Source organism: Bombina bombina, chromosome 1, assembly GCF_027579735.1.
Source record: "Bombina bombina isolate aBomBom1 chromosome 1, aBomBom1.pri, whole genome shotgun sequence".
Classification (NCBI taxonomy): Eukaryota; Metazoa; Chordata; class Amphibia; order Anura; family Bombinatoridae; genus Bombina; species Bombina bombina.
In genome coordinates this window covers 635,456,087-635,479,328 of record NC_069499.1, presented here as the reverse complement: position 1 = coordinate 635,479,328, position 23,242 = coordinate 635,456,087, and the positions used below count along the sequence as shown (strand labels likewise).

The following is a 23,242-nucleotide window of genomic DNA, read 5'->3' as shown; positions in this document are numbered from 1 at the left end:
GTCAATGCACAATTAAAATAAAGCCTATAATAGTAGAAATATATTATGAGTTGATTTACTCACAATATAATAGGCTGTAATATAATTTTGCATTGACATAACATCTAATATAAAATTTGAGCCTTACAATGCGAGTTCAACAGTTATGTGTACATTTTCTATTCATCCCAGCTACAGCACATTGACGAAACTGACACACTAGCAGGGCTAGTGTATACTTTGCCAAGGGAAACCAGTTCCTCTGCTAGTGTGTCAGTCAGCGTTCCCCTAGTTACATTGACAGCGTGCTATTGCGTGTGCACTCTCGTGTCTGATCAGCAAGCCTATGCTGATTGAAATTGGGAAATCTAGGGAAAAAACACCCATTTTCTTGGGACAATTTTGTCAACTTTTAAGTAAGATTAATAAAATAAAAAATAATAGTTTAAAAAAAAAAAATATATACAAATTTATTTGAAAAACATTAAATTAACACAAATAGCACCTTTCATTTTAAATCTGTTTCAGGTGGCCAAAATTGGACTTTTCTACATTTTATAGGATACCCCTTGTCATATAAACACCTGTAATGAGAAACAAGGTTGCAGACTAGTAAAGTAGAACTGGAAGATGTATCTGGGGCTACCCCCCCCATAGTTTAACCTGTGCAGTAATGTAAAGAAGTAGATATAACTTCTTCATGTATATAGTGCCACAGGATATAAACTAATGTTTAAACTTCCAAATATATCTTCCCACTTCTGGTTTATCAAGGGGATAATTAAGAATATTTTAAATTGGTTTCACAACCCGTTTTTATCGGTGCATAAATATAAGCAGTTAATTAGGGTTAGCTGTAAATTAGTTAGTCAATTGCACTATGCAATCTCTGTCTAGTATGCAGGATGTTTAAGCAATTTGCAATATTTTAAAGGAAAGCTAGGTTACATAATTAGCATTTTGTCCTCTTTAGGGAGTGAGAGCAGAACCCCCCCCCCCTTTTTTTTTAACCCAAAAGCAAGGTATTTTACTGCAAAGAGTGCATGTATAAAGTGTTTTGTGGCCCTTTTTAAGTATTTACATATGTATTCTTGTAAAATATATATAAATAAATGGTTTAAATTGTTTTCTTCTCTATACCCCACAATGACAAAGCAAAAAACCCCAGATATTTGATAACTTTGCAAATTTATTAAAAATAATAAAAAAATGAAATATAACATTGACATAAGTATTCATACCCTTTGCTATGACACTTGAAATTTGGCTCAGGTGCATTCTGTTTCTGTGGCAAATTCAATTGATTGGGCATGATTTGGAAAGGAACACACCTTTCTATATAAAGTCTCACAGCTGAAAATGCATATCGGACCAAAAGCCAAGCCATGAATTCAAAGGAACTCCCTTCAGAGCTCAAAGACAGGATTGTCTTGAGGTACAGATCTGGTGAAGGCTACTAAAAAAAAATCAGCTGCATTGAAAGTTCCCAAGAGTACAGTGGCCTCCATAATTCTTAAATGGATGAAGTTGGAACAACCAGGACTCTTCCTAGAGCTGGCCATCCAGACAAACAGAGCAATCAGGGGAAAAGGCCCTTGATAAGAAAAGTGACCAAGAACCCAATGGTCACTCTGGTTGAGCTCCAGTGATGTGTGGAGATGGGAGATACTTGCAGAAGCACAACCATCACTGCAACACTACACCCATCTAAGCTTTATGGCAGAGTGACCAGACTCCTCATTGCAAGACATATGAAAGTCTGCGTTGAATTTGCAAAAAGCACCTAAAGGACTCTCACACTGTGAGAAATAAGATTATTTGGTCTGGTGAAATGAAGATTGAATTGTTTGGTCTCAATTCCAAGCATCATGTCTGGAGAAAACCAGGCACTGCTCATCACCTGTGCAATACCATGCCAAAAGTGATGTGGTAGCATCATGCTGTTGGGGTGTTGGTCAGGGTTGAGGGAAAGCTGAATGCAGCAGTATACAGAGGGATACTTAATGAAAACCTGGTCCAGAGTGCTCAGGAAATCAGACTGAGCTGAAGGTTCACATCCCAACAGGGCATTGACCCAAAGCACACCACCAAGACAACGCAAGAGTGGCTTAGGGACAACTCTGTTACTGTCCTTGAGTGGCCCAGCCAGAGCCCAGACTTAATCCCAATTGAACATCTCTGTAGAGATCTGAAAAATGGCTTTCCAACGAAGTTCCCCTTCCAACCTGACAGAGGGAAGAAGGAAGAAAATCACCAAATCCAGGTGTTCCAAGCCTGTCACATCGTACCCAGACTAGAGGCTGTAATTGCTGCCAAAGGTGCTTCAACTAAGTACTGAGTTAGGGTTCTAAATGTGATGTTTGTTTTTTCTTTTTAATAAATTTGAAAAGTTATCAAAAATCAGTTTTTGCTTTGTCATCGTGGGAAATGTAGTGCAGATTGATGTTGGGGAAAAAAATATTTAAACCATTGTAGTATAAGGCTGCAACATAATAATGCAATGTAAAAAACAAATGTCTGAATACTTTCTGAAAGCGCTGTGTGTGTGTGTGTGTGTGTGTATACACACACAAACACACATATACTGTATATATGTGTGTGTGTAGCCCTGCAGAATCTGTTGGCGCTCAACAAATAACCTATAAAAATATATATATATATTACACACACATTTGTTATGTGTGTATCTGTGTGTGTGTGTAAAATAGATATATATTTTACATACACACACAAAGTTTTTGCTTTGTCATCATGGGAAATGTAGTGCAGATTGATGTTGGGGAAAAAAATATTTAAACCATTGTAGTATAAGGCTGCAACATAATAATGCAATGTAAAAAACAAATGTCTGAATACTTTCTGAAAGCGCTGTGTGTGTGTGTGTGTATACACACACAAACACACATATACTGTATATATGTGTGTGTGTAGCCCTGCAGAATCTGTTGGCGCTCAACAAATAACCTATAAAAATATATATATATATTACACACACATTTGTTATGTGTGTATCTGTGTGTGTGTGTAAAATAGATATATATTTTACATACACACACAAAGTTTTTGCTTTGTCATCATGGGAAATGTAGTGCAGATTGATGTTGGGGAAAAAAATATTTAAACCATTGTAGTATAAGGCTGCAACATAATAATGCAATGTAAAAAACAAATGTCTGAATACTTTCTGAAAGCGCTGTGTGTGTGTGTGTGTATACACACACAAACACACATATACTGTATATATGTGTGTGTGTAGCCCTGCAGAATCTGTTGGCGCTCAACAAATAACCTATAAAAATATATATATATATATTACACACACATTTGTTATGTGTGTATCTGTGTGTGTGTGTGTGTGTAAAATAGATATATATTTTACATACACACACTGTGTGTGTGTGTTTAAAAAAAAAAAGTGTGTGTGTAATATATATATATATATATATATATATATATATATATATATATAGTGTATGTGTATAAATATATATATATATATATATATATATATGTGTGTGTATGTGTGTGTATATGTGTGTGTGTGTGTGTATATATGTATATATATATATATATACATACATACACACACACACAAATGTAGAGCGCACTCCCACCTAAGGAACAGCTACCAGGGTGCAGGCAAATGCACTCATAAAAATAGAAAAGGCATGCACTCTCTGGATTTGCGCAAAATAAGTGTTTTAATGGCATATCAAACGGGTAACGTTTCGGGGATCAATCACCCCTTCATCAGACCATGAATGAAGGGGTGATTGATCCCTGAAACGTTACCTTTTAGACGTGTGATTAAAGCACTTATTTTGCACAAATCCAGAGAGTGCGTGCCTTTTTCAATTTTTTTATATATGTGTGTGTGTCCATAGTTTGCAAGTCCTAAATAGATTTTGTTTTTGTTTTTGTATGTGCTTAAAAACTAAATTTGGAAGTTGACAGTTTGATGGGAGTACAAGTGGCAAAACAAAACATGTGATAAGGCTAAACAGATTTGTTGAAAACTATTGTGATTTCTCAGAAAACTGTTTTGTAAAATAAATTAATTTGACTTTTTCTACCCCCAGAGAGTTTATCATTCTGATTATAACAATGAGTTAACACATTTCCTTCCACGAACAATTCTTCTAAAGAAGCCACCTGGAGCACAGGTAAGACATAGAAGTTAATATTATGTTAGGAAGAACACATTACAGGTAATATTGAAAGGTCCTCTTCTAGATTTTTCCGTATTCTATTTCCTTAGTTGGGATTTAACATTCGTGGAGGGAAAGCTTCTCAGCTTGGGATCTTTATATCAAAGGTATGTTGTGTACCATTTAAGGCTCCGTTTTGTAAATTTGTAGAACAGTAGTTTGCTAACCGCTAAGTTTTTCTGGTATAATAAGAAAAGGGAAAATTGATACACTGGTTTTGCCACTATGTTTTTCATCTGGTTGTCGGTGTATATACAATATCATTTATTAATATCTTAGCAGTTGCTAACCAATAAAATGTATATATGTAAGAATATATTTATTACAATCAGTATTTATTCCTTAATTCCTAGATTAGTTAACTTTATATACACCTTGAATTATATTTATGTAGAAACTAGATTATGAATCAATTATTCACGCTTATTCCGTTACAATATTCTATACAACAGATCATAAAAAAATATATATATTTCCAAAATTAATCTCTCACAATGAATCACATTAATATACCCCAAATGAGGATCTCAGAACAGTCTATAATTATCCAGCTTAGTTCACTCCAATATCAGAATATGGACTATTAGCTTAATAATGCTTAATTAATAAGAACCAGGTATTTAACCACAATAACCAATTTATGTACTGTTCTGAAAGATTTCACAATAATGTCTGACTTCTAAATCTGGAGTGCAAAATCCTGTCTAGCAAATAAATTACTTAGCACTAAATGTGACTGGTTCTAATTTACACAGGACTATGGATATAAACCAGCTGCAATCTAACTATAGCTTTAGAATATCTTTGTTAAAATCTATTAAATATAATGTAGCTCAACCGTATACATCACCAGATAAACCAATTTGAAAGTTTCAACTTTTTCAGATAAATTAGTTCACCTCTTAAATAAGAAAGGTATTGCAATCCTGGGTATAAAAGGTTAGACCAATTTTGCTTATATAGACTGTTCCAAAAGGCAGCGGTTGTTAGTCAGTCAAAATTCCAGCAAAAGACCAGAAGTCCCTTCTTTCCTCTTGCATGAGCTTTTTATCAAGTGATAAGTCTGCCTCTGTTTTGTAATCATTGGTGAATATTCGGATACACCGATTAGCCCTCGGAGCTGAACATTTAATTGGTTTACTGCGAGTGTATAGGTCCTAACAGTCAATTCGTTTGGCTGTCATACCAGTTTTAGTCCACTAGGGGGCAGCAGACACAGAAAAATTGATCTATCTCAATATGTTCATTAAACATACCTTTAATTCCCAGCACTAATAAACCACATGTTCAATATATATGGGATCACTTAATATTATTTACCCTAAGTATTTTCATACTTAACATGAGTATATTACTTATAGTATTTTTAAAATGCGTTTAAAAGTCATATTTTCTATGAAAGGGTTTATAGTATAAACCAACAATAAATATATGTATATCTGACTTATTTAGAAACCTCATCCTCACACCAGGTTCCTTCCTGTAAGGCCCACCAGACTTCTGGAAAACAAAGAAAAATTTATTTATTTTGAAATAAATTGGTTAAACATTTTTAATTGACTATATAACTACTTATTCAATACAGCAGACATTTATCCAACATGCCACTGCTAGACTTTTTCTCTCAGATCTACATATTTATACAATTTATTTGGACAGTCTGAGGCACATATTAAATATTTGAAAACTATATAGATAATTTGTTTAAATTTTAAATCCTCCAGATTCTTATGCTTTCAAAGAACACATGTGTTTCTGTTATTACGATCTAACTGTCACCAAGTCTGGGATTTCTGTGTATTCAACTCAGCATAGGGTAATTAACTCTTGCATGCAAAGTGGCTACCTTTCCTGAAAAAAAAAAAGTTTTTTTGTGCATACACTTGGGCTTCAAAAGGGTTGAATATTGTAGACTGACTACCCCATTGCAGGGGTTCGTCAACTTCACTATGTGAAACAAATGTTTCCCTTTTTGTTCTCTCTTAGATGTATTGAGCAGCTATGGGGGTAAATGGTGATAACAAAGGTCCTTTGAAATGAGGTTACTCTATCTGTGAAGTGTAATTTTGCATAGTCAGTAGTCTGAAATTAATTTCTGATTTCAGGATTTACTGTAATTTATAGTATAGAAATTACACATACATAGATGCATTAATCTATACACCTAGCTTCCAATAATATCTCACCTTTTACATAGCTTCCAATAATATCTCACCTTTTACATGACATGCTATAGAGCCAGATTACGAGTGGCATGCTAACAGTTATGTGCAAGCGAAAAAGTTTTATCATGGCTGTTTGCGCACGTGGGATGTAGCGCTCGTATTACAAATTGAAAGTGAATGCGATCGCTTGAGCGCAATTGAAAAGAACTCTTGTCGGGAGAGCTCGCTTACTGTTTCACGAAGCAAAAAAGTGTCACAAAAGACATCAAAAATACATTTAAAAAAATAAAATCTTTATAATTTTTTTTTTTTTTTAAATTGCTCAAAGATAGGTCTCAGGTGTTAGAAAAAGAAAGGCAGGCAAAGGGCTTTAACATAGAGAGATATATACATGTCTAAATATATGTATGTGTGTATATATATATATATGTATATGTATGTGTATATATATATATATATATATATATATATATATATATATATATATATATATATATATATATAATAAATAAAATATTTTATGTGTGCACATACAGTGCCCTTCACTATTATTGCCACCCTTGGTAAATATGAGCAAAGAAAGGCTGTGAAAAATTGTCTTTATTGTTTAACCTTTATGAACTTTTTTTTATTTTTTTTATTGAGGATATGCATTACAAATACTCAAATTATTGAGTGCAATACAGATACACTGTATACATGTTAACTCACATACAATATTATATGACATAATGACTTTGCCTCTATAAAGATAAAAAAATAATCAAAATACAATGTAATTCTCAATAGAAAGAAACTATAAGAGTTAAACGTACAAAATGAAACATTAATAATTTTATAAACACAAATGAAACTGAATGTATTCTCTAACTAGCACTCAGCAACCATAGTATCCTCAATGTTAATTATATCTCTCAAACATGCATATTTAAATGAACCTCCAGGGCATTAGAAGGGTCACTCTTGGACCCACACACCAGCAAGGAAAATGATAGATAGTGGAGGATTTTAGGTAGGTCTTAGAGCCACTTTTGGGCCCAGAAATGCTATAGTATAAACAAAATATGGTATCTATATTATGATCTAAGTAGTGAGTGTATGAAACGTTTATCACTGTGAGACATATCACTGCCAATAAAGAGTGGCTACAAAATATAAGGGTTAAATATTTCAGCTGGAATTTAAAGTCTAACTATATGTATGGTAGGTGAGACAACCAAGATCTCTAAAGCTGTGGTATGGGGTAGGAGAAGTAAAAAAGAATAAATATATTATGGGGCAATTTAGGACTACTAAGTATAGTATATAGATTGGAAGTCTACTGTGGCCTGTGGGCTACAAATTAGTCAATTATATATCTAAGATAGCGTTTAACCCTCTTAAAAGTGAGTTGAAAGACAATTGGAAGTATCTTAGCTCCTTCTATCTTGGTATTTTTCTATGGGTAAATGTATAGTCTCACCATCAGCTACGGGACTCTAATGGACCTTCCTGCAGATGAATGCTGCCATCTAGTGGAGTAACTTATATGAAGTAATGTTATTGTGTAGACAAACTCTCCCGTGTGAACACGGTTTCATATAGTATTCTAGTATTAGCTGTTAGGCTATCTGCCTTAATCATGTAGTAAGGATATACAGTACATTTTCAACTGAACCAATTATAAAAAAAGAAAAAAAAAACATTATTCATGCACAAACAATATAATATGGTAAAGTGGATATATATTTCTGAGTATAAATATAGATAAAGCAGGCTAATTACATTACCAACCTTATGAACTTTTGTTAAACAAATACACACAAATACTCAGCTCTCATGAATATCAGACAATTGCAAACACAACACAGGTTTATACAAAAAAAAAAAAAAAATCTTTGTTAATTACATGTGGCACAATTATTGTCACTCCAATGAATTCATATGAGAAAAATATATTTAAACTATATATCCATTTAATTTTTTTTTTTAATACACCTGGGTGACTAGGAACAGGAAATTGTTCAACCATGACTTCCTGTTTTACATGGGTATAGATATGAGTTAACACACAGGCCAATTTCTCATAGTCATTCATCGCAATGGCTAAGACCAAGGAATATAAGAAAATTGCGAAAGCATTGAATATGATCATTTGCACCATCGGGGCAATAATTAAGAAGTTCCAATCAATTGGAAATGTTATGAATCAACCTGGAAAGGGGCGCATGTCTATATTGTCTCAACAAACTATGAAGAGAATGGTTTGAGTGGCCAAAATATATCCCAAGGGTCACAGCTGGAGAATTGCAGAAGTTAGTTGGGTCTTGGGGTCAGAAAGACTCCAAAACTACAATCCGACGTCACTTACGTCACCACAAGTTGTTTGGAAGGGTTTCAAAAAATAAGCCTCTACACTCAATCAGAAACAAGCTCAATCGTCTTCTGTTTGCTAGAGACTACTGAAACTTCAATTGGGATTGGGTTCTATGATCAGATGAAATCAAAATATAGCTTTTTGACAATAAACACCAGAGATGGGTTTGGCACACAGAGAGAGGTATCCATATGGAAAAGTATCTCATGCCCACGGTTAAATATGGTGGTGGCTGTCATGTCATGGCCATCCCAGTCCCATGACTTAAACCCCATAGAAAACCTGTGGGGTGAACTGAAGAGGAGAGTCCACCAGCGCCAAACCTCAAAATTTGAAGGATCTGGAGATTTTGTAAGTAGTAATGGTCTCAGATACCTTGCCATGTATTCTCCAACCTTATATCAGGCATTATAGAAGAAGACTCAGAGCTGTTATCTTGGCAAAGAGACGTAGCACAGGGTATTTACTCAAAGGGTGCCAATAATTGTGCCAATATTGTGGATAAACGTGTTGTGTTTGCAATTGTTTGATATCCATGAGAGCAGAGTATTATTGTGTATTTTTTTTAACAAAAGATCAAAAGGTTAAACAAAGACAATTTTCACAGCCTTCTTTGATCATATTTACCATGGGTGCTAATATTAGTGGAGCGCTATGTATGTATGTGTATATATGTATTAACAGACATATATACACAAATACATATATAGAAGTGCATTGGAGCCCTTTACAGTCAAGTAGATAAAAACATGTAAAAGCATTTTTATGCAACATTCATATTTAATAAAGTGTTATATGGTGTATTCACTGTAAATAGTTCACATTTCAATGTTCTTCACATTGCAGAATATGTTCTAAGTGTGTGTGTGTGTGTGTATGTATGTATATATATATATATATATATATATATATATATATATATATATATATATATATATATATATATATATATATATATATATATATATATATATATATATATATATATATAGGTAGAAGAAGGGAAGGGCGCACAGAAAAGCCAGATCCTAGTGCAGTATATTAAGACAAGTTTTTATAGCACACAAGCTGTTAGACAATTTGGCACTCACTTGGTTCAACCTCAATCCTATGAGGTAAGGGAATGGCGTGGAGGCTTATATGTAGCCAAGATGAAAAAGAAGACGTGATCCGTTTCTTTACTTGCTTCCCCCTTCGGACAGGTGTGTGAAGATGGAATCGCCCCACTTGTGTTTAGAACGTTATCACCTTGTCTCTATCTCCTAGATCCCCTTTGTAAACCCGAGTGTTATTCTTGAATAGGGGTGTGGGAGAGAAGGGGTGTCCGTAATAATAAATGGGTAAACAGTTATAAGCACTGAAAATTTGAATTTTATTATTATATGATAAAATGTGTCAAAAGTCCATATAGACACTTGATAAAACAACCGTGACTTGCAACATCAATCCACATAGAGAATAATCACAGTGTACTTTAGCGCAACAAATAAAAAACAAAAGAACTAAAATCATGTGTTCATATATGAACCACACTTCTCCCAATCGCACTAAGCTGTCCTGGACAGTCTGCAGAAACTTAACCGCTGACTTCCGATGCGCTTATTGTGCTAGAGTAGTGTTAGTGCTAGAGTAGTGTGCTTGTGTCTCCGCCCCCCGACACGAGCACACTACTCTAGCACAATAAGCGCATCGGAAGTCAGCGGTTAAGTTTCTGCAGACTGTCCATGCACTTAACTTCATTGGTCGACCATGGCGAGGCCTGTTCTGAGTGGAACCTGTCCTGTTAAACCACTGTATGGTCATGCCCACCTAGCTGCATCTCAGTTTCAGGGTCTTGGCAATCTTCTTATAGCCTAGTCCATCTTTATGTAAAGCAATAATTCTTTTTTTCAGATCCTCAGAGAGTTCTTTGCCATGAGGTGCCATGTTGAACTTCCAGTCACCAGTATGAGAGAGTGTGAGAGCGATAACACCAAATTTAACACACCTGCTCCCCATTCACACCTGAGACCTTGTAACACTAACAAGTCACATGACACCGGGGAGGGAAAATGGCTAATTGGGCCCAATTTGGACATTTCCACATAGGGGTGTACTCACTTTTGGTGCCAATGGTTTAGTCATTAATGGCTGTGTGTTAAGTTATTTTGAGGGGACAGCAAATTTGCACTGTTATACAGGCTGTACACTCACTACATTGTAACCATTTATTTGTGTTGTCACATGAAAAGATATAATAAAATATTTACAAAAATGTGAGGGGGTACTCACCTTTGTAACATAGTGTGTGTGTGTGTATGTATATATACATATATATAATTAGTACCAGCACCATCAGATGTATATAAAATATGTATTTATGAATAAATAGAACATTCAAATGTGAAATATTAATATTTTCATGTTGGGTTAGCGCACTTGAGAATATGTGGTTGTGTTTGCGCGCGAGTAGGGTGTTTAGGTTCCCCCCCCCCACACACACACGCACACTTTTTTTGCTCCATTGACTTCTATAGTTTTAAGCACGCACGATATATAAAAATGTATTACTTTCAACTTGTAATATGAGCGCTACCAGATGTGTGCAAAATGCTTACATCTAGTGGAGTTAACACAGGTATGTTAAATCATGCTCCCTAAGGAGGCTAAAAAGAAAATGATGTGGCCTTAAAATCAAACAGCTGGTTTAGGTAGTTTTTAAAGCATTTTTAAAACCTTGGATACAGGGTTTGTTTTTTTTCTTCAGGGAGCGGGGGCAAAGTACAATTCTTTATTTTTGTTGCACTAAACCAAGAGGTGTATAATGTCAAGGTATAGGTTAAATCACCATCATGGCTTGTGAACCGAAGTGTTACTGTTTAAATGGATTTTTTTAGTAGATGTTAAAACATCTGTTGTGCTTATTTTGGCTTAGGAAACGTGCAGTTTATTTTTAATGTATTTGGTTTACATCTTGTTTTTCACTGTATAACCCAGTTTATTGTGTAGGTTATTCCAGACTCCGATGCTCATCGAGCTGGTCTTCAGGAGGGTGACCAAGTGCTGACGGTGAATAATGTTGATTTCCAGGATATTGAGCATAGCAAGGTACATGGGAGAGGCAGGATGGCAATTGTTGTGGGGAGTTAGCCAAAATCCTAAAAACTCAAGAAGGCTTATAGTTGTGATTTCATGCAGTGTTAGGACAGACAAAGACACAAAAGATCATTTTCACATTAGGATTCTGCCAAATAATTACATTGAGAGTGTCTGTAAAATTGCTATACCAGCTGCAGAGTTTAAAATGTAAGGGAAATTGCTCTCTTAGTTATACTTTTGTATGTGAAATAGCTATCTGTCTGAAACTGACCTAATCAAATGAGCTGAGCTTTCAGGGAGAGCAGACATCATTAGCTTATCTCTCTATTTATACAAAATCCTCCTTTATCTCTCTACGCACAGTGATAATCCATACTTAGGGCTTGATGATCAAAAATGTATTAGCATGGAGAGAAATCTCCCAAAAAATAAATATATTATATATTTTTTTAAGCATTATATTGCAATGCATGCACTCTGCTTCATATCCTTCACTAAAATGAGGTACCTTGCAATACTGACCAGATTTGTTAGATGATCTTGTCAGAGCAGAGAGCTTTAGATAGTTAAGGGCCTTAGAGATAAGAATGTAAAATCAGCAATGTAAAAATTGTCTCTCTCGCCCCTCCCCCACCGGGAATGTATATGTAGGAAAAAACAGGCCAAAACATCTTTTTCAAATGACAAAATAATGGTAAAAAGCTATTTGTAAACACTTCAGTGGATAAAAATGGATAATTGGGAAAACATTTAAGGGGGGGAAATCGTCCCTTTTTAAATAAGGTTACTGAATAGAAAAGCAAATTAAAATATGTATCCATGCCTTTTCTATTTCTCCCAAAAGTTATTTTCTCACTAACAAAATAAATAAGTAAAATAAATGCATAAATAAAAATTAGGAATAGATTTGCATACCATTTGCATGAGTAGGTAACGTTACTTCTGCATTCGCTAGTACCCAAAGTGCACAAATGCACACATCTAGTATTAAACTTTGGTTCCATTAAAGACATATACACCAGTCTACATAATACACATTGCTGAATTAAAAGGCACTGGTTATGTCATCTTTTAACACTGTCTAAAATAATTTTAAAACCATGTATCTGGCTTGGCTAAACTTATATTGTTCTCTCACTTAGGAAAATTGGGCGGAACCAGAATTAGAATTTTTACTATTTCACCACACCCAAAACAACAAACTTTAATTCACTTATAGTTTAAATTTATTAATTATTAAAAAAAAAAAACAGAACTTGTTTAACTTCTTATTTTGGAACCCTCTGCTTATTAGTGGTGCCCCAGTAATTTCCTGAACCTGATTAATGCAAAGTAGTCAAACCTTGACTATACTTCTAATTATTAACCCTTTGAGTGCTAAGCACTTTCCCACCTGGGTGCTAAGGTTTTTTTTTAAGTTTTTTTTATTTTTATTTTATATTTTTAAAAATATATTTTTTTTTAACTTTTTTTTTTTCAGATCCCCAAGACTTACACTGTTGGAAAGGTTAGGCGATTACCTTTCCAACAGCGGGTCTTGGGGTCTGTAGCTGTTTAGATGCCTGAGATACAGGCTTCTAAGCAGCATGCCCCCTGCTCCTATATTTAACATTGTTAATGTTAAATAAAGTTACGCTGTGACGTCATCAGGCGTAACGTGAAGCCCCGGCGATGCTTGTCACTATGCAGGCCTGATCGCCGGGGTAGGAGCCGGTGGCTGCCCCCAGATCTCCCTCAAAGTGGGAGAGTGCTAGTGACGGCTCTGAGCAGTGATTAGCACCTGACTGAGACAATTTGTGATGGCTCAGAGCCGTCATTAGCACTCAAGTAGTTAAATAAAATAGTGCATCTTCAATGATGATTGTACAAACATACTTCAAAGTATGTGCAACCATCTACCTATACTCCCAGCAGATGATGCTATTGTATGTAATCTGTGACTGTATCTGTATGTGTCATGTGCATGTTCAAAATGATCATTATCATCATCTGAAACAAATGAAACAAAAAGCTATTTTTATTATTATTTAACCCCTTAACCAATTTTACACAAATATGTGTGTGTGTCATGCGAAGCTCATCGTACCGCATAATGTGTATATATACGTCCAAGCTGCAGGAAGCTCCAACAGTCTCAGCTGTAAATTTACAGCCGAGATCTGGAGTTCCTGAGCTCTGTGTCACCATCTGTAACAATCATCTGCTGGTGTGGGAGGGAAAGCATTGGGCAGTCCAGCGATGGATGAGGGAGGGAGTTGTATGGGCCCTACAGAAAATAAAAAATAAAAAAAGGAGGAAAGGGAGGGATGGAAAAGCTACACTACAGAAAAAGAGGTTGGATGTATTTTATTTGTAGGTACTGGCAGACAGCTGCCAGTACTAAAGATGTCCTCAATTTGGGGGGATCAGGGAGGTGGGATGGTTGAGGAGGATCAATACACTGCAGAAAAAAAATATAAAAAAAATAATAATAATAAAAAGAAACCCTAAACTGCAGACGGTCTGCCAGTACCTAAGATGGTGGTGACCGTGGGGGGGGTGGGGTGAGGGAGTGAGGGAGGGGAGAGAGCTGTATGGGAGGGAACAGTTAGGGATTAGGGGATGGGAGGTGTCAGGTGGGAGGGTAATCTCTACACTTAAACTAAAATGAACCTTACAACCTACCCGGTTAACCCCTTCACTTCAGTGAATAATAGTAGTGTGGTGCGAAGCTCCAATTAGCGTCATTCTAATTACCAAAAAACAATGGAAAGCCATGTATGTCTGCTATTTCTGAACAATGGGGATCTCAGAGAAGCTTTTATAATCATTTGCACAAGCGATATGTAAATAATTCCAGTGAGAAACCAAGTTTGTGAAAAACTTAAATAATTTTTTTTTTTTTTAATATATATATGATCGCATTTCGCTGTAAAAGGGCGGCATCCAATATACCAAAATAGACCTAGATCAATACTAGGGCTGCAACAACTAATCGGTAAGTTTGATCATAAAAATAGTTGTCAACAAATCTCATTATCAATTAGGTGGTCAGCGATTAGTTGGTCAGTTGCACAGCACCAGCTGCTTTAATCTGATGATCTAATGCAACTAAGATTGTGCAAAAAAAATTGAATTTATTTATTTTTTTAATCTTTTTTCTATCCGATTAATCGGACAATAATCATCCGATTAATCGGATAGAAAAAAAAATAATAAATAAAAATGTTTGCACAATACCATGTGCAGGAGTTCATCTGATTGAAGAAGCTGGTGCTGTGCAATTAACCAACTAATCGCTGACCCCCTAATTGATAATGAGATTCTTTGACAACTATTTTTATGACCAATCTTACCGATTAGTTGTTGCAGCCCTAATCAATACCTATGGTTGACTACTAAATAAAAAACAAACAAACAAGGCTCTATTTCTGTTTTAATGGAGTGATAGCAATAATGCTAAATATTCTCAGGTATTTAGGGCATGTTCTTCTCTGAAATTGCCAGTAGCAAAGGGGTTTATAGTTTTTTAAACGCACTGTTTAGTATTTCAAATACCACTGGAATGCCTATTTTAAGGGGCATGAAATCTTAATTTTTTTCATTTATCATTCAGATAGTGTACAGTTTAAAAAAAAAAATCCATTTTATTTCTATTGTTATATTTAATATCCTGTTAAAAGCAGGTAAGTAGGTTCAGGAGTGTGCACGTCTAAACGACTATGAGCATAATTTATCGAGTGCTATCAGAATTCTCCTTTTATATTTTCCTATGCGTTCGCCTCTACGCGCCTTTGGAAAAGCGCATCTGCGCGCCAAAATTTATCAAAACAATATAGGAGAATATCAATGAAAAAGCTCTATGTGGTAGCAGTTGTGCAAATGCTTTTAATATTGTTATAAATTGCACAAACTCTGCTGCCATCTGGTGCTGAAAAGCATTTTTGCTAAACCTCTGCTATATAGTTCTCCAGACATGCACACTACCTGCCTAGGAATTATCTTCAACAAAAGATACCAAGAAAGGGACAAAGTAAATTTGATAATAGAAATAAATTGGAGTTTTTTTTTTGTTTTTAATTCTATTCTTTGTCTGAATCATGAAAGAAAAAAATTGTGTTTCATGTCTATTTGAAGGGACATTAATCCATAAATACATTTCTTTCATATAATTGGCAAGAGTCCATGAGCTAGTGACGTATTGGATATACAATCCTACCAGGAGGGGCAAAGTTTCCCAAACCTCAAAATGCCTATAAATACACCCCTCCCCACACCCACAATTCAGTTTTACAAACTTTGCATCCTATGGAGGTGGTGAAGTTTGTGCTAAAATTTCTACGTTGATATGCGCTTCTCAGCATTTTGAAGCCTGATTCCTCTCAGAGTACAGCGAATGTCAGAGGGTTGTGAAGGGAGTATCACCTATTGAATACAATGGTTTTCCTCACAGGAGATCTATTTCATAGGTTCTCTGTTATCGGTCGTAGAGATTCATCTCCTACCTCCATTATTCAGATCGACGATATACTCTCATATTCCATTACCTCTACTGTTAACTGTTTCAGTACTGGTTTGGCTATCTGCTATATGTGGATGGGTGTCTTTCTGTAAGTATGTTTTCATTACTTAAGACACTCTCAGCTATTGTTTGGCACTTTATGTATTAATATAAAGTTCTAAATATATGTATTGTACTTATATTTGCCATGAGTCAGGTTTATGTATATTTCGTTTTGCACACTGTCGGTTTCATATTTGGGAAAAGCATATTTAGGAAAATATTTTTTCTTACCTTGCGTATAGTCTTTTTCTACTGAGTGTTTTTTCTTTAAATTTCACGGGTAAAATTAGGCTTGCGAGAGTGCAAAATGCCGAAGTTTATTGCGTCATACTTGGCGCGAGAATGTTTTTGGCGCGAAGTTACGTCCGATGACTCAAATTCGTAATATCCGGGCGTCTTAGTTGACGCCGCTTTCCTTGCTCAAGGTTGCGTCAATGACGTGAGTGTGTCATTTCCGGATGTTGTTAGCGCCAAAAAAATTTGTTACGCTGTGTGTCATACTTGCCGCCAAATAATTTCATTATTTAAAACCCCATTCCTATGTGCCTCTTGCCTTTTTCTATGTTAGAGGGCTATGCATTTTTTTCCCATTCCTGAAACTGCCATATAAGGAAATTGATAATTTTGCTTTATATGTTGTTTTCTCCAACATTGGTGTGTCCGGTCCACGGCGTCATCCTTACTTGTGGGATATCTCTTCCCCAACAGGAAATGGCAAAGAGTCCCAGCAAAGCTGGCCATATAGTCCCTCCTAGGCTCCGCCCACCCCAGTCATTCTCTTTGCCGTTGCACAGGCAACATCTCCACGGAGATGGTTAAGAGTTTTTTGGTGTTTAAATGTAGTTTTTATTCTTCTATCAAGTGTTTGTTATTTTAAAATAGTGCTGGTATGTACTTTTTACTCTGAAACAGAAAAGGATGAAGATTTCTGTTTGTGAGAGGAAGATGATTTTAGCAGACAGTAACTAAAATCGATTGCTGTTTCCACATAGGACTGTTGAGATGAAGTAACTTCAGTTGGGGGAAACAGTTAGCAGACTTTTCTGCTTAAGGTATGACTAGCCATATTTCTAACAAGACCATGTAATGCTGGAAGGCTGTCATTTCCCCTCATGGGGACCGGTAAGCCATTTTCTTAGTCAAACAAACAGAATAAAGGGCTTAATATGGGCTAAAAAACTGGTAGACATTTTTATGGGCTAAATCGATTGCTTTATTTGGGCATTTTATTCATATTTATGCTGACAATTCGCATTTATAAACTTGGGGAACGTTTATTAAACGGCAGGCACTATGTTAGACACCTTTTCCAGTCAGGGGGCCTTCCTAGTTGTAGACTGAGCCTCATTTTCGCGCCATTACTGCGCAGTTGTTTTTTGAGAGCAGGGCATGCAGATGCATGTGTGAGGATCTGAAATTTGCTGGAAAAGCTTCTAGAAGGCGTCAATTGGTATCGTATTCCCCTCTGGGCTTGGTTGGGTCTCAGCAAAGGCTATAGCTGGGACTGTATAGGGGTTAAATTTGTAAACGGCTCAGGTTCCGTTATTTTAAGGGTTAAAGCTCTGAAATTTGGTGTGCAATACTCTTAATGCTTTAAGACACTGTGGTGAAATTTTGGTAATTTTTGAACAATTCCTTCATACTTTTTCACATATTTAGTAATAAAGTGTTTTCTGTTTAAAATTTAAAGAGACAGTAACGGTTTTGTTTTAAAACGTTTTTTTGTGCTTTGTTGACAAGTTTAAGCCTGTTTAACATGTCTGTGCCTTCGGATAAGCTATGTTCTATATGTATGAAAGCCAATGTGTCTCCCCATTTAAATTTATGTGATAATTGTGCCATAGCGTCCAAACAAAGTAAGGACAGTACTGCCACAGATAATGAAATTGCCCAAGATGATTCCTCAGATGAGGGGAGTAAACATACTACATCATCTCCTACTGTGTCTACACCAGTTTTGCCCACACAGGAGGCCCCTAGTACATCTAGTGTGCCAATGCTTATTACCATGCAACAATTAACGGCTGTAATGTATAACTCCATAGCAAATATTTTATCCAAAATGCCTACTTATCAGAGAAAGCGCGATTGCTCTGTTTTAAACACTGAAGAGCAGGAGGGCGCTGATGATAATTGTTCTGTCATACCCTCACACCAATCTGAAGGGGCCATGAGGGAGGTTTTGTCAGATGGGGAAATTTCAGATTCAGGAAAAATTTCTCAACAAGCTGAACCTGATGTTGTGACATTTAAATTTAAATTAGAACATCTCCGCGCACTGCTTAAGGAGGTGTTATCTACTCTGGATGATTGTGACAACTTGGTCATTCCAGAGAAATTATGCAAGATGGACAAGTTCCTAGAGGTTCCGGTGCACCCCGATGCTTTTCCTATACCCAAGCGGGTGGCGGACATAGTAAATAAGGAGTGGGAAAAGCCCGGCATACCTTTTGTTCCCCCCCCTATATTTAAGAAATTATTTCCTATGGTCGACCCCAGAAAGGACTTATGGCAGACAGTCCCTAAGGTCGAGGGGGCAGTTTCTACTCTAAACAAACGCACTACTATTCCTATCGAAGATAGTTGTGCTTTCAAAGATCCTATGGATAAAAAATTGGAGGGTTTGCTTAAAAAGATTTTTGTACAGCAAGGTTACCTTCTACAACCCATTTCGTGCATTGTTCCTGTCACTACAGCAGCGTGGTTCTGGTTCGAGGAACTAGAAAACTCGCTTAATAGAGAGACTCCATATGAGGAGGTTATGGACAGAGTTCACGCACTTAAGTTGGCTAACTCTTTTATTTTAGATGCCGCTTTGCAATTAGCTAGATTAGCGGCGAAAAATTCAGGGTTTGCTATCGTGGCGCGCAGAGCGCTTTGGCTAAAGTCTTGGTCAGCGGATGTGTCATCCAAGACAAAATTGCTTAACATCCCTTTCAAAGGTAAAACTCTATTTGGACCAGAATTGAAAGAAATTATTTCAGACATCACTGGGGGAAAGGGCCACGCCCTTCCACAAGATAGGCCTTTCAAGGCCAAAAATAAGTCTAATTTTCGTTCCTTTCGCAATTTCAGGAACGGACCGGCCTCTAATTCTGCATCCTCTAAGCAAGAGGGTAATGCCTCACAACCCAAACCAGCCTGGAAACCGATGCAAGGCTGGAACAAGGGTAAGCAGGCCAAGAAGCCTGCCGCTGCTAACAAAACAGCATGAAGGAGTAGCCCCCGATCCGGGACCGGATCTAGTGGGGGGCAGACTCTCTCTCTTTGCTTGGGCAAGAGATGTTCAGGATCCCTGGGCGCTAGAAATAGTTTCTCAGGGTTATCTCCTGGAATTCAGGGAACTACCCCCAAGGGGAAGGTTCCACATGTCTCACTTATCCTCAAACCAAATAAAGAGACAGGCGTTCTTACATTGTGTAGAAGACCTGTTAAAGATGGGAGTGATACACCCAGTTCCAATAAAGGAACAAGGAATGGGATTTTATTCCAATCTGTTCGTAGTTCCCAAAAAAGAGGGAACTTTCAGACCAATTTTGGATTTGAAGATCCTAAACAAATTTCTCAGGGTACCATCGTTCAAGATGGAAACCATTCGAACGATTCTACCCACTATCCAGGAAAGTCAATTTATGACTACCGTGGATCTAAAGGATGCGTACCTACATATTCCTATCCACAAAGAACATCATCAGTTCCTAAGGTTCGCTTTTCTGGACAAGCATTACCAGTTTGTGGCCCTCCCATTCGGGTTAGCCACTGCTCCAAGGATTTTCACAAAGGTACTAGGGTCCCTTCTAGCGGTTCTAAGACCGAGGGGCATTGCAGTAGTACCTTACTTGGACGACATTCTAATACAAGCGTCGTCCCTGTCAAAAGCAAAGGCTCATACAGACATCGTTCTGGCCTTTCTCAGATCACACGGATGGAAGGTGAACATAGAAAAAAGTTCTCTGTCTCCGTCGACAAGAGTTCCCTTCTTGGGAACAATAATAGATTCTTTAGAAATGAGGATTTTTCTGACAGAGGTCAGAAAGTCAAAACTTCTAAGCACTTGTCAAGTTCTTCATTCTGTTCCTCGTCCTTCCATAGCGCAGTGCATGGAAGTAGTAGGGTTGATGGTTGCAGCAATGGACATAGTTCCTTTTGCACAAATTCATCTAAGACCATTACAACTGTGCATGCTCAAACAGTGGAATGGGGACTATACAGACTTGTCTTCAATGATTCAAGTAGATCAGAAGACCAGAGATTCACTCCGTTGGTGGCTGACCCTGGACCATCTGTCCCAGGGAATGAGCTTCCGCAGACCAGAGTGGGTCATTGTCACGACCGACGCCAGTCTAGTGGGCTGGGGTGCGGTTTGGGAATCCCTGAAAGCTCAGGGTCTATGGTCTCGGGAAGAGTCTCTTCTCCCGATAAACATTCTGGAACTGAGAGCGATATTCAATGCTCTCAGGGCTTGGCCTCAACTAGCAAAGGCCAGATTCATAAGGTTCCAATCAGACAACATGACAACCGTTGCGTATATCAATCATCAGGGGGGAACAAGGAGTTCCCTGGCGATGAAAGAAGTGACCAAAATAATTCAATGGGCGGAGGATCACTCCTGCCACCTGTCTGCGATCCACATCCCAGGTGTGGAAAACTGGGAGGCGGATTTTCTGAGTCGTCAGACATTCCATCCATGGGAGTTTGAACTCCATCCGGAGATCTTTGCCCAAATAACTCAATTATGGGGCATTCCAGACATGGATCTGATGGCGTCTCGTCAGAACTTCAAGGTTCCTTGCTACGGGTCCAGATCCAGGGATCCCAAGGCGACTCTAGTAGATGCACTAGTAGCACCTTGGACCTTCAACCTAGCTTATGTATTTCCACCGTTTCCTCTCATTCCCAGGCTGGTAGCCAGGATCAATCAGGAGAGGGCCTCGGTGATCTTGATAGCTCCTGCGTGGCCACGCAGGACTTGGTATGCAGACCTGGTGAATATGTCATCGGTTCCACCATGGAAGCTACCTTTGAGACAGGACCTTCTTGTTCAGGGTCCATTCGAACATCCAAATCTGGTCTCCCTCCAGCTGACGGCTTGGAGATTGAACGCTTGATTCTATCGAAGCGTGGGTTTTCAGATTCTGTGATAGATACTCTGGTTCAGGCCAGAAAACCGGTAACTAGAAAGATTTACCATAAAATATGGAAAATATATATCTGTTGGTGTGAATCCAAAGGATTCCCGTGGAATAAGATAAAAATTCCTAAGATTCTCTCCTTTCTACAAGAAAGTTTGGAGAAAGGATTATCTGCAAGTTCTCTAAAGGGACAGATCTCTGCTTTATCTGTCTTACTACACAAAAGACTGGCAGCTGTGCCAGATGTTCAAGCATTTGTTCAGGCTCTGGTTAGGATCAAGCCTGTTTACAGACCTTTGACTCCTCCCTGGAGTCTAAATCTAGTTCTTTCAGTTCTTCAAGGGGTTCCGTTTGAACCTTTACATTCCATAGATATTAAGTTACTATCTTGGAAAGTTTTGTTTTTGGTTGCAATTTCTTCTGCTAGAAGAGTTTCAGAGTTATCTGCTCTGCAGTGTTCTCCGCCCTATCTGGTGTTCCATGCAGATAAGGTGGTTTTGCGTACTAAGCCTGGTTTTCTTCCTAAGGTTGTTTCTAACAAAAATATTAACCAGGAGATAGTTTTACCTTCTTTGTGTCCGAATCCAGTTTCAAAGAAGGAACGTTTGTTACACAATTTGGACGTAGTCCGTGCTCTAAAATTCTATTTAGAGGCTACAAAAGATTTCAGACAAACATCTTCCTTGTTTGTTGTTTATTCTGGTAAAAGGAGAGGTCAAAAAGCGACTTCTACCTCTCTTTCCTTTTGGCTTAAAAGCATCATCCGATTGGCTTATGAGACTGCCGGACGGCAGCCTCCTGAAAGAATCACAGCTCACTCCACTAGGGCTGTGGCTTCCACATGGGCCTTCAAGAACGAGGCTTCTGTTGACCAGATATGTAAGGCAGCGACTTGGTCTTCACTGCACACTTTTGCCAAATTTTACAAATTTGATACTTTTGCTTCTTCGGAGGCTATTTTTGGGAGAGAGGTTTTGCAAGCTGTGGTGCCTTCCGTTTAGGTAACCTGATTTGCTCCCTCCCTTCATCCGTGTCCTAAAGCTTTGGTATTGGTTCCCACAAGTAAGGATGACGCCGTGGACCGAAAACAGAATTTATGCTTACCTGATAAATTACTTTCTCCAACGGTGTGTCCGGTCCACGGCCCGCCCTGGTTTTTTAATCAGGTCTGATGAATTATTTTCTCTAACTACAGTCACCACGGTACCATATGGTTTCTCCTATATATATTTCCTCCTGTCCGGTCGAATGACTGGGGTGGGCGGAGCCTAGGAGGGACTATATGGCCAGCTTTGCTGGGACTCTTTGCCATTTCCTGTTGGGGAAGAGATATCCCACAAGTAAGGATGATGCCGTGGACCGGACACACCGTTGGAGAAAGTAATTTATTAGGTAAGCATAAATTCTGTTTTTTCTATTACATTTGCAAGATGTCCTCAATCTGATCCTGTCTCAGAAAACACTGTTGGAACGCTGCTGCATGATAACAGTTCTACCAAAGCTAAGTGCATTTGTTGTAAATTTGGGGAGATTATATCTCCAGCTGTGGTATGTTATAGTTGTCCTGATAAGCTTTTACACGCAGAGAATGTGTCCATCAGTAATAGTACTATGCCTGTTGTTCCTTCAACATCTAATGTACAAGATATACTTGTGAATATAAAAGATTTTATTGCTGATGCGATTTAGAAGGATTTGTTTGCCATTCCGCCTTCTAATAAACGTAAAAGGTCTTTTTAAACTTCTCATAAAGTTGATGAAATTTCTAATGACCGACAACA

The 23,242-nt window shown here is 37.4% G+C and overlaps 1 protein-coding gene across 4 annotated transcripts in view; it reads left to right on the top strand.

The window, feature by feature from the left end:
* Nucleotides 1–23,242, top strand: part of PDZD11 (PDZ domain containing 11) — a 47,866-nt gene that overhangs the window by 4,341 nt on the left and 20,283 nt on the right. For 3 of the 4 annotated variants that reach the window (XM_053699052.1, XM_053699051.1, XM_053699054.1), the window contains exons 3-5: nt 4,059–4,142; nt 4,238–4,294; nt 11,697–11,795. In XM_053699052.1, coding sequence (XP_053555027.1) covers nt 4,059–4,142; nt 4,238–4,294; nt 11,697–11,795 — 240 coding nt within the window. The remainder of the gene's footprint in view (nt 1–4,058; nt 4,143–4,237; nt 4,295–11,696; nt 11,796–23,242) is intronic. The other variant, XM_053699055.1, reaches the window with a different exon arrangement.